Consider the following 13,407-nt stretch of genomic DNA (forward strand, 5'->3'; position numbering starts at 1 on the left):
TTTTTTGCAGTTCTTACAATCCGAGTTCGTTTTTGTGGGGGGTTTTTGCATCTACAGTATGTGATCACTTTCACTATATTCACGTTGTGATTTTAAAACGGCACTTTATTGCACTTTAAAGGATCCGGCTATTACTGTACATGATGAACCTAATGATCTCTTCGCCTGTTGTATTATTTCTATATATCCTTGCTGATCTTTTTTTGGTCAGTCAGGAATTAAGTACTGTCACTAGGTTACTATTTGTTTGAGTAGAAAATGTAATTACGTCAGCATAAGTAATTGCATGATGACGACTACTGCACAGATGTTTTATCACTTTAATAGGTATATAATGTTTTGTGACACATTAACATCTTGACAAACGTTCAAATTTGGAACTGAAACATTGATTTCACTTCAATAAATTGCCAATTGTTGTACAAGACCTCTGAAGTGCTGCTCTTTTCCTTCCTTGGATTATTTATATTGTTGCTAATTTAATAAAGTGCCAGAGAGTTTGGACGGTGCCAATTATATGATAAAGTTAACTCAACTGTTAGAGCACTTGCCTAATAATCACATGAATTAAAAATGATTACATTGGTAATTGTGGACATTTTAAAACCAGCCATGTTATTTGTTAGTTTGTGCCAAGACTACTCAAAATTTATGATCTCTTTTGCATCCCATTCTCTAACGTCAAAGGTTAACCTCGCTCAAACTTGTATAGTATTGTGACAGAGGTTGTGTGCTACCTGGGAGGTAGGCAGACTATTAGAGAGAAAAAAAAATCTGCAGATTTACTGCTACCATTTTTATCACTACTATCACCTATAGTTTATTTAGGTTGTTATACATCACCAATGGATTTCTTTAAAAGTACACCCGTGTGCTTTTTCTCTCTAGTAGCATCTAATTCTGTAACTTAATAATGTGTTAACAGCTTATTTTATAGGAAGAAAGGACCAGACTGGTAAATGAAGACAGAGTGTTCATCGAAAAGGAAGCTTTACTCAACAGGAAGACGTCAAGAAATACAAGTGTACTTCTCAGTTTCAAACAGACTGAAGCATCGAGACAATAATACCACATCACCCTACAGAGGATCTTGATAAATGTATTTGGTTTAATCGCAGATAAGAGTACATTAAGATACAACAATTTGCAAAAAACTTTGTTATCTACTTTTTCCCAAGAATACCACGTTATCACGACAGCAACCCAAGGTAAGATATATTTAAGACTGACTGGAAAGCTAAGAGTAAAAATGCATAACATTTTATTTTTTCAAGCTGAACATTAAAACAGTAAACTTACGGCAATATAAATAAATAACGGCACACTTTTCACTAAAATAAGGGTCAGATATATGACCATTAGAAAAGCATTGTTGGACATCTTCAAAAAATACTGCTCTCTATCTGCCACTCTTCAAGAAATGCAACCCCACACCAGTGAAGAGGCCAAATCAGAAGAAGGATTTTCATTGTAGTTATTATTATTAGACTGCAGCAAATAGAGCAATTAAACATGACGTGCTAATCGCATCAAAAGAAAACATGCTAACTGTTCAATTCAGGTCATTAGTTTATGTAGATTTTTCATTTTTTTCTGTCACATTAGATACATGATATTTTACAATCAGAAGTTTTTTTAATTTTTTTTTATTACTTTGACATACAGTAGACATTTTTTTAAATGACAAAACATATCTCACCTGGTATACAAAATGGTTAACTGCACCACCAGTGAGACAAACGTCATTTTTGATAATACTGCTTTAAAACTGCTTCATGAATTATGCAGATATCTTTCTTTAACTGGTATCCACACTTTTACCACTGTAGATAACTGCAAGAGTTGGGGTGTCCCTTCATGTAATTTTGCATACTGCTCTTTACAATTGCATAGTGTGTATATATATATATATATATATGAACAACAAGAAAAGACAGCGCCCGATCCTAGTGCAGCATGAAAAAATACAATTTAATAAAAATGAATATGAATAAAACCAACAAATGCGAACTCACAAACACAGGATAAATAAATGCATATAATGAGTATACTCATTCGCCAACCGCCCACGTTGTGCCTTGGATGGCGCGCCCTCTCTCTGTCTGGGTTTTCTCAGCTCTGCTGAACCGACATCCAGCAGGGGATACAGGAAAAAGCTCACCACAATGTGACCCGGAAGTCCTCCACAATGTTAGTGTATCCGGATATGAGGTCTGCAGTCCGTGACCCCGCGATGCAGGGGCTGATCAGAGAAGTCTCTCTGCACTCCCAAAGGCAGTCCGTAATGAGGTGGGCAGTGAGGATAGAGTCAAAATGTATATCACGGTGTGACAGCAGCTAAAAAACGCTCTTCTCTACGCGTTTCTTCACATAAAGTGATTTCATCAGGAGATATCTTGATAATATATATATATATATTGCAGAATAAATGAGTTCTTCAGTATTAGGTGATACCTTTTTTATTGGACTAACAATTTATGTCATAGGACAAGCTTTCGAGAGTTCCATTTCGTCAGGTCAAGCAATACTGATATACACAGGAATCTATGGCTAAAACAGTGTAGAGAGAGGAAAATAACAACAACAGATATGTACTGTAGATAAGGTAGGGTGTTAAAAGTGTTTGAAGCCAGGGGAGGGTGACAAGGAAATGTGGGGAGGGGGAGGGATTCTTGGGGGGGGGGGGAGAGAAAGTGTGGATAGGAATAGAGGCAAGCAGGATAATTACAAACAATTTTGATAGGGTGTGAGAAAACCCATGTCCGCATTAAGTCCTTTGGTTTTGGTGTCAAAGAGTCTTATCATTCTGAGTTCAAATGTTTTCCGTTCTTGGGTGCGTTTAAACATTTCATTGAGGATTTTTAAATCATTTATGGAATGATCTGGTTGTGAGAAATTATGTCCCACAGGTGAGCAGTATCTTCCTTCTACGTGATGGAGTATGGAGTGTCTGTGCATATTCATTCTGCCTTGAAGTTTTGGGCTGGTTTCCCCAATGTAGCAACCTTGGTCACATTTGTTGCACTGAATCATATACACTATATTCCTGGATGTGCAGCTGTATGATCCTTTAACATTGAATGTTCCATGGCACCAAAACCAAAGGACTTAATGCGGACATGGGTTTTCTCACACCCTATAAAAATTGTTTGTAATTATCCTGCTTGCCTCTATTCTTATCCACACTTTCTCTCCCCCCACCCAGCATCCCTCCCCCTCCCCACCTTTCCTTTTCACCCTCCCCTGGCTTCAAACACTTTTAACACCCTATCTTATCTACAGTACATATCTGGGTTTTTTTCCCCTCTCTCTACACTGTTGTAGCCATAGATTCCTGTGTATATCAGTATTGCTTGACCTGAAGAAGAGAGGAGGACTCTTGAAAGCTTGTCCTATGACATAAATGGTTAGTCCAATAAAAAAGGTATCACCTAATACTGAAGAACTCATTTATTCTGCACTATCGCAACTGGACTAACACGGCTACTTTGTGCTATATATAGCAGAAAGTAGCCGTGTTAGTCCAGTATATATATATACATACATGTAGAGGTATCAGTACCGTGTTAGCCGAGCTTCAATAATCAAAAAATAAATAAATAGATGATACCGTTTTGCTTCATTCATTTTAACATCGCCGGAAGAAGAGATCAGTGTATCTCGAAAGCTCGCACAAATAAAAGCATTTCGTTAGCCACAGAACGGTATCATCTATTTATTTATTTTTTTATTTTATATACATATATATATATACATCTCTTACAGTACAGTTAAAAAAATGTATTATATATATGTATATATATATATTTTATATATATATATATATATATATATATATATATATATATATATATATACATATATATATATATACATATATATATAATACATTTTTTTAACTGTACTGTAAGAGATGCAAAATGGAAAAAAGTGTGCACATCTGTATCTATGTATGTAAATATATACATACTGTATATATTGACATCTATTCATGTTTTATAAAATGCATATTTGTCTCAACTCGAATTTCAGATGCACCAGGACAACCAAACAGATCAAGAAAAGGAGATTATAACTTATGACGAGGACGTTGATGGCCCTGAGCATCATGCTTTGATGCTCTTCAAATATTTTTTACCTGTTATGTATTCCATCACCTGCATTCTTGGATTGATGGGAAATGTCCTCATTATCATCATATTCCTCTATTATGAGAAGCTAAAAACACTGACAGACATCTTTGTGGCAAACTTGGCAACAGCAGACATGATGTTTCTCTGCACACTACCATTCCTGGCGTATCAGGCTGCCCACGATTGGATCTTTGGTGATGCCATGTGTAAAATAATTCGAGGCATGTACAGAGTAAATCTATACACTTCCATGCTAACACTTACATGCATCACGTTTGACAGGTTAATTTCTATAACCCAAGCTACTAGTGCTAGCAGATATCAATCAAATAAACATAAATGGGGCAAAGGAATCTGTGTAATAGTCTGGGTGGCTGCAGTGCTTTTTGCAATTCCACAATTTATATACAGTACGAAAGGAAATCGGAATGAATGCTTTGAAATCTACGACCCACCTCACATTGAAATAATATTAGTCTCATTTCAACTGGCAATTGGTTTTCTTGGTCCCCTTGTAGCAATGTTCTTTTGCTATACACTCATTGCAAAAACCTTGATCAATGCCAGCAGTTTTCAGAAACACAAGTCATTGAAAATAATATTCACAGTAGTTGTGGTGTTTATTATCACACAGCTGCCCTACAATGCCATTATCTTAACCGTTATTTTAGACAAAGATTACTATGTGGACAAACATTTTCAGAAAGCAATCATTATAACAGAAGCAATTGCTTACATGCATGCTTGCCTTAACCCTGGATTATATTTCTTTGTTGGAATAAAGTTCCGAAAAAATTTCTGGAAAATTCTGAAAGATTTGGGATTGGCTAAGCAATACAAAGAAGATACTGATAACTTTAAAAACACAGATGTTGAGTCAAAAAATATTTCAGTGTCAACCAAATTAGAAGCCATGAGTATGTGTCAGTTATAAAAAGAGTAGCTCTTAATTTCTTCTTTCATAAAAAAAGAAAAATGTATACTGTACACTGTATGTACAAAATGTATCATAACAGCTTTTAAGGTTATTTGCTGTAAAAACACATTTGTAAACAACTTTTAAAAAAAAGAGTAAGGAGAAAATAATGTGTGGATATGTGTGGAAACCGCGGCAGTTGAGTGGGTTCCCATCATAGCGACTAGGAGAAGGAATCCGTGGACCAGGACCGGTGTAGGGGTTAGCCATTGTTGGTGCAGAAACCGTGGTACCCTCCTGACGGTTGAAGAATGCTAATTGTTGCGACACTGTGGCCAGCTGATCGCTGGCCTATAAAGCGTAAGGCCTCTATGGTAATACTTGTACCCACCTCAGGGGGGTCTGCTTTTGTTGGGCTCTGCATAATGTCACGCCTGTATGCCCGCAGAGGTGGGAACGGTATGATACCACACACCCGCAGCAGTGGGAGCAAGCCCGGAGTGTGGTATAGCATTGCTGGGCCTGTAGAGAGAATTGTTAAGTTATACTTGCAACGCTTGGGAGTGTCCGTGAGAATCGTCGTGTCCGTTAGCCAATGTTCAGGGGATCCAGAGAGTAGAGTCATCAGTGAGCAAGCCAGGTTCTAGGAAGCCAGAGATCAGCGAAGTCGTATGTGTAGCAGGGTTCAAGGGGTTACCAGAGAGCAGAGTAGTCCAGGGAGAGCAGGGGTCAAAGCCAGGGAAATCCAAATAACACAGGAGCAGGAATTCACAGGAGCACAGAGGGAGCACAGCATTGGACAGGTAACATACAGGGAAACAGGAACTATGCAGAGCGAGGAAGAGGTGACAGACAGGGATTATAAAGGGAGGTGCACCAATGGTAGCGAGGGGAAGAGTAGAGAGAGAAGTGGGTCTATTTTGATCTGGTTTAAAACTGATTGGCCGGCGAAGCCGGCCAATTCAGTTGAACAGCAATTCTACTTGTTGCCAAGTAGAACAAAGAAAAAACAGCCAAACAAATACTGCTGCGACAGCTTTTATTCTTACTAATCCCTGGCATGTACCTGGCATGTTCCTGGAATGCCACTCTGTTCACCCGGAGCATGCCGGGCTCCTTTTGCCTTCCCAGCCAGGCGCGTTACACGGCTGACGCGCAGTTGATGTGTTAATTGATAATGGTTCAGGATTTACTAGGCTGCAATGCTTCGCGTGTCCGCCAGATGGCATAAATTCATGAATTGTAATGCAGTATATACTATATATATATATACTGTATAACAACAACCCCTATAACCCCTAACATACACATACAGTACTGTATATGCACATCAATGATACTATAGGCCGGCGGGGGCGAGATGTGTTTGCAGCAGAGAGAGAACCGCTGCTCTCTCTGCGCAAACATCGGCACATTAAAAATTATTTAAAATACATTTTTTATTCATAGTGTAGATGTGCAGGGGGTCTCCGGAGCTGAACCGCGTTGGTTTGAACCTTTGAACCTATGCCTTATCATGCAAATATTATGCTAATAGGTAAGCTTAAATTGTTCTTTGATGTATCTTGTGGATAATACTTCATATTTTATAATGGTTGTATTTCCCTGGTTCCTATGATTTAGGTACACAATCTGTGTTATGCAGTATGTATGTGTAATATGTCTTTAAATTTACTTTTCTTGCACATTTTTTTAATCATGTCTAGAGGTTTTTATTTTTAACTTTTTTTTTGTATATAACTTAGTTGCAACACAGCTAGTTTTTTAATCCACCTTGTTCATGTTTTTCCTTGATATAATAGTACCCTTTATTAAGCATTAGTTTAGTTTAATATAGCTTTATTTCGTTTAAATATGCTTGTCCAGTTAGCAGCAATGTATTTTGTTCTGCTGGAATGGTCAATAAAGCTTTGTTATTGTGTTCCTATGTTTGCCCACATCCAAAATGGCCACACTGCCTTTGGTACTTCCTTTTGCCCTTAGATCGGCACTGAGTCGCTCTGTTATGACGTCATCAGGTTCTGATTTTTGGCGCGAAATGGCCCACAGGTAAGAGGGTATATAATGGATGTTATCACATTGTGTTTTATCCTTGAAAAAGAACGCTGCGACGTTCGAAATGCATTGGATGGGTCTTTTGCCACATTAAAGTGCCCTTTTAATCATTTTTTTGTCCTGGTTTCTTCCTGCTCCGTTTGTGCTGGTGCGCTTTTTGGTCTCCCTTTTCCCTGTATTGCATTGAGTAGCTGCACAGCCTGCCTGCCCTACCAGGATGTGAGTATTTGCATATTTTTCAGGGGAACCTGCCAATGAGACTGGTGGTGAGTGGGTTGCACCACACACCACCTGTCTTCAGGAGGATAGTACCCATTATATGACACAATAGGTACTATATCAATTGTTAGTACCCTGGTACAGTGGTCTGGCTTATTATCATTTTGAGATATACCTGCATTTGAGCGCTTCAGCTATTTTCCATATAAGGAAGTAAATGCTAATTCTTATGTTTTGGCATCTAGTCATCACCATCCACAATGGATCAAGAACATTCCCAAAGGGCAGGCTTTAAGAGTAAGGAGGAATTGTTCACAACCAGAGGTATACGAAGAACAAATTAAAGATATAGGTATGAAATTTAAGGATAGGAAATACAACATGAGACTTGTCAAGGATGCCATAGATCAGGCAAGTAATACAGACAGAACTACTTTAATTCAATCCACGAAAAAGATCCCGGTGGGTGTAGAAAAGGTATTTCTATCCATTTATCACTCAATTTAATGGGATGTCTCATGATATCCATAAGGTGTTAAATAAGCACTGGGGGATTCTGCAAAGAGATCATATCCTTAATTCAATTCTACCAAGTAGACCTCAAATTGTGTACAAAAAGGCCCGAAATTTGAAATCACAAATAGCACCCAGCTGCCCTAAGAATGGTTCAGGATCAGGTCAAACTATATGGTTGGGAGATCTTAAAGGCTACTATCCATGTAAAAAAATGTATTGGGTGCAGTTTTGGATATAAATGCAAAGGGTTTAAATCCAATGTCACTGGTAAAAGTTTTGTTATTCAAACATTCATCACGTGTAAATCTAGTTTTTGTTGTTACCTCTTAGAATGCCCATGCGGGTTACAATATGTGGGTAGAACAGGGAGGCCCCTGAAGAGAAGGTTTGCGGAACATGGTTATAACATTAAAAAGGGTATGGAGACACATAGTGTTTCAAACGACTTTAAGATTCATCATAACATGTCACCTGAAGGACTCACCTGTATTGGCATTGATTGCCCAAAAGTTGGCATCAGAGGGGGGGATAGATTACAGAGGGTCTCTCAACAAGAGACCTTCTGGATCTATACCTTGAAGACCCTCCCCCCTAAAGGACACAATATAGATTTTGACCTGGCATCCTTCCTGTAGGGGCCCCTTGTTCTATCTACATAAGGATGTCTATATGCTTCTAGGTCGTTCAATTTATACTTCTAGTCATTTAAATTTTGTCTTTAGTTATTTATTCATGGTATTTTATAAATGTATGTCTAATTTGAATTAACATTCAATTTAGAGTTCTTTTTACTCATTGCTGCCAATACAAAGGTCGCCGAATATTATGTATTCAGTTTTAATTGTTCATCATCTGATTATGTATGGTTCTATCATCCAGAGGTGTTTTTAACCCCACTGTTGCCATCACAAAGCCGCAGTTAATTCACTTTTGTCATCATTGTCATTTTTTATGGTGCCCCATCCAATTACGGGTTAATATGGGGCTATTTAAATACCTTGGATTGCAGAAGCTCCACGATCCCCACAAACGTGTAGGGAGGAGCCTAAGGAAACGCCAGGCCTGGACATTCATGCAATCACCCATTTGAGAACGGAGGTGGTGACGTCATCACCCTTGCGCCGGAACAATGCGAGATACACGCGGTTACTGGCAAGGACTACCAGGGACTGTTTTGCTGCTGTTGGATAGCCGGGTCGGGCGTTTCTAATTTGATTTTAAAACTCACGATTCTTGTGAGTATATTTCTGTTCCAGTTCTGGAGGCGTTATTAAAGTTGTTTTAGATATTGCGCAATCCTCTGTTTCTTTTCATTCCCTGTTGGAGAATATATACAGATCGGGAACAGATCAAGGAGAAATTTCCTGAGAAGAAGTTTCTTTTAGTGCCCATTGGGACCAGGAGCACCACGTGGGGTTCATTATGAACCTGATAACGTCTGGACCTAGAAGAAGCTATATACAGATTCTCTCCACTGCATGCTGCCTACTTTAAATTTAGTAAGTGGGCATTTGTTTGAATCAGAAATGGGAGGACTTCATTGCTGAAATTACAATACTGCGCAATGTTTTGTCCCTGGTTTTTGTCTTACAATACAGGAAAACTATCTGCTGCAAAGGAGAGACTTTTGAATCCATTGTTCATTCATCCCCCATTCAGTATCTGAAAAGAAGGACATCGCTTTATTATATCACTTATATCCTTTATTCACATTGATTTTGTCACATTTATTGTTTCACATTATCTTTGTACACATGCGCCAGGTTTATGTCTATGTTTGTATTTGTATACCTGTTGCCCATATTAATGAATGGGCTCAAACCACTTATAAGGAATATATACTGAATCAAAGAACACTTCAGCAGTGTTGTAACTTGAATACCTATGCATTCATTCATTAATATGGGCAACAGGTATACCAACTACCACACAGCTGTACAATCTAAACCGGAGCACATTAGGCTTTATGTGATTAATTGTGTTCTCACCGGAGCATATCAGGTTTCACATTCAATAGTTGCTATAAATTTAATTGCATACAGTATATGTATATGTAAATAATTGGACACTGACAAAATTTTCATAATTTTGGCTCTGTACGCCACCACAATGAATGTGAAATTAAACATCCGAGATGCAATAGAAGTGCAGACTTTCAGCTTTAATTCAAGGGGTTGAACAAAAATATCGTATGGAACGTTTAGGAATTGCAACCATTTTTAAACACAGTCCCCTTATTTCAGGGGCTCAAATGTAATTATACAAATTAACACAATCATAAATAAAATGTTCATTTTTAATACTTTGTCGAGAATCATTTACAGGCAATGACTGCTTGATGTCTGGAACGCATGTACATCACCTAACGCTGGGTTTCCTCCTTTGTAATGCTTTGCCAGGCCTTTACTGCAGCTGTCTTCAGTTGTTATTTGTTCGTGGGTCTTTCTGCCATAAGTTTTGTCTTCAGCAAGTGAAATGCATGTTCGATCGGGTTGAGATCTGGTGATTGACTCAGCCATTGCAGAATATTCCATTTCTTTGCCTTAAAAACTCCTGGGTTGCTTTCACAGTACAGCACCGACAAAGTTTATTGCAGCAAATGCCGCCGGTTCACCGGGATTTACTCCGGCTGGTGCTGAGGAAAGTCAGCACATCAGCCGCATCCAGCCGCGTCCCCTCCGTTCCCCCCCCCCTCCAATCCGCGCGCAATTTACATACCTTCCCGACCCCCTAGCTGTGCCTGCTGTGCCCCTCTGCTTCCCCGCTCCCCCGCTTACCTCACTTCAAACCTTCAGGGGAGTCGGGGAAGCCGGGGAAGCCGGGGAAGCCGGGGAAGCCGGGGAAGCCGGGCGCTCACGTGACTGTGACGTCACCGACGTCACGCGAACGAGCCGCTTGTCAACGCTACTCCACGCTGCCGCCACGCATCCTGCCGGGCGGTTTTTGCTGCAATAAACTTTGTCGGTGCTGTATGTATTGGGTCAATATCCATCTGTAAAGTGAAGTGCCGTCCAATCAACTTCGCTGAATTTGGCGGAATCTGAGCAGACAAGATATCCTTATACACTTCAGAATTCATCCGGCTGCATCTGTCTTCTGTAACATCATCAATAAACACTAGTGACCCAGCGCCATTGTAAGCCATTGTAAGCCATGCATGCCCATGCCATCAGTGCCTCCACCGTGTTTTACAGATTATGTGGTATGCTTCGGATCATAAGCCGTTCCAAGCCTTCTCCATACTTTTTTCTTTCCATCGTTCTGGTACAGGTTGATCTTAGTTTCATCTGTCCAAAGAATGCTGTTCCAGAACTGGGCTAGCTTTTTTAGATATTGTTTGGCAAAGTCTAATCTGGCCTTTCTATTCTTGAGGCTTATGAATGGTGAACCATTGTGGTGAACCCTCTGCATTTGCTCTCGTGAAGTCTTCTCTTTTTGTTAGACTTGGAAAATGATATGCCTACACTACCTCCTGGAGAGTGTTCTTCACTTGGCTGGATGTTGTGAAGGGGTTTTTCTTTACCATGGAAAGGATACTACGATCATCCATCACTGTTGTCTTCCGTGGACGTCCAGGCATTTTTGTGTTTCAGAGCTCACCAGTGCGTTGTTTTTTTCTCAGAATGTACCAAACTGTTGATTTGGCAACTCCTAATGTCCTGCTATCTCTCTGATGGATTTTCTTTTTTTTTGCAGCCTAAGGATGCCCTGTTTCACTTGCATTGATAGCTCCTTAGATCGCATATTGTGGGTTCACAATAACAACTTCCAAATTCGAATGCCACACCTGGAATCAACTCCAGACCTTTTACCTGCTGAATTGATGATGAAATAACGAAGGAATAGCCCACACCTGTCCATGAAACAACTTTTGAGTCAATTTTCAGCACGGGCGTTTGAACTGCTGGTATCCGGAGGATATCACTTCCGCTTATGCAGAGTATGGAGAAGCAACGTCGGAGAACGCTGGGTTCCAGAGATGCTGTGAAAAGGACCGTGCAGTTGGCGATTGGTGATTGAGTATAATCTCATACACACTTGATTTCTTGTTACCTTTGTGAGTGGGCATTTGTCTAAATTTTATGTCCCATAAAAATTGTTTTTAACAGTAATACACTACGTGTGCGCCTGTGTTTTCTTTTCTTTTTAGGTATCTACAGGGACTGGTGATCCCAATATCGGGCTCCAAAACCGGGGTAGACTATACTTTGGGACTAATTGGACACTCCTCGATTGGTCATTTTATTCATTATTTTTTATTTATTATATTTTTTATTTTATATATATTTTTATTTTTTATGCATTGTTTTTATTTTTGTGTATATGCCATTCACATTTTATAGTGACTAGCGGTTAGTTTAAAATTATCACACATATTTACCCTAGGATTGCCTTTGTTATAATTATTGGGTATTTTATTTAATCATTTAGCCATATTCTAATTATCCTACAACCTAATTTAAGTGGGTATATAAGGCGCTACTTTTTTGTTGTATATATATATGTCATTTCCCAGAATCCCTTGCTGCAGTGGAAGTGCTGTATGCTGGGTGATAATGGGGAAAGGCATGGTTGCAGACCTGCCTGAGACATGCAGATGAGCATACAGTTATATTTGCATATTTGCTTTCCTGTGGAGGGTTTTTGTCACTTTTTTACTCACCATAACTTAACTCAGTATTATGGTTTAGCCTATCCCATAGCCTCTCTTGCATTCCCAGTAAAATCAACCCCACACTGATGAGACCCATCAAGGTCAAAACAGCTGTCTGTGGGTGGTTTTCTGGGTATGCACCTTAACCCTGGCTGTGCTCAAAGCTGTGACCATGCAGCAAGCTTAAGCCTATAGGGAACCATGTTAAAAATGGTTATTGAGGCAAAAAGTGACACTGTGTGCTCATTTGCATGTCATTTCCCAGAATCCCTTGCTGCAGTGGAAGTGCTGTATGCTGGGTGATAATGGGGAAAGGCAGGGTTGCAGACCTGCCTGAGACATGCAGATGAGCATACAGTTATATTTGCATATATATATATATATATATATATATATATATATATATATATATATATATATATATATATATATACACACATTGTAGATATTACCAGATTGAAGTCCAGCAATGAGGAGACAACACACCAGGAATGATGTTCAAAATGATTCTGTATTGTAGAAAAATACAGGCACCCCAACCAACGTTTTGGTCTGCAGAGAGCGACCTTCTTCAGGACAGGACATTAACCAACCTCACATCGATGATACCCATCAAGGTTGAAACATGTCTGTGAGTGGTTACATGGGCTCCATGTGTATGGTTATTCCAGGCAAAAGGTGACACATTGTGTGCTCATTTGCATGTCATTTCCCAGAATACCTTTCTGAAGTGGGAGTACTGTATGCTAGGTGATAATGGTTGAAAGGCAGGGTTGCAGACCTGTTTAAGACATGTGAATGTGCTCACAAGTGATATTCTTTATTGGTTATATGCTAACGGTGGAGGTTTTTTGTGGCCTTGTTCTCCCACCATAACGTAAAATGTGTGTTTATATGTATATCTATATCTATAT

General features: G+C 39.2%; 2 protein-coding genes across 2 annotated transcripts in view; one reads left to right on the forward strand and one right to left on the reverse strand.

The window, feature by feature from the left end:
* FYCO1 (FYVE and coiled-coil domain autophagy adaptor 1) overlaps positions 1-13,407 on the reverse strand; it is a 778,329-nt gene that overhangs the window by 399,941 nt on the left and 364,981 nt on the right. The window lies entirely within an intron of this gene.
* CXCR6 (C-X-C motif chemokine receptor 6) lies at positions 802-5,266 on the forward strand. The gene is made up of 2 exons (XM_075586283.1): positions 802-1,208; positions 4,033-5,266. Exon 2 carries the CDS (start codon positions 4,033-4,035, stop codon positions 5,065-5,067), a length of 1,035 nt encoding a protein of 344 aa, XP_075442398.1. The 5' UTR covers positions 802-1,208; the 3' UTR covers positions 5,068-5,266.

The sequence above is a fragment of the Ascaphus truei genome, chromosome 2 (assembly GCF_040206685.1).
Source record: "Ascaphus truei isolate aAscTru1 chromosome 2, aAscTru1.hap1, whole genome shotgun sequence".
In the NCBI taxonomy this organism is placed as follows: domain Eukaryota; kingdom Metazoa; phylum Chordata; class Amphibia; order Anura; family Ascaphidae; genus Ascaphus; species Ascaphus truei.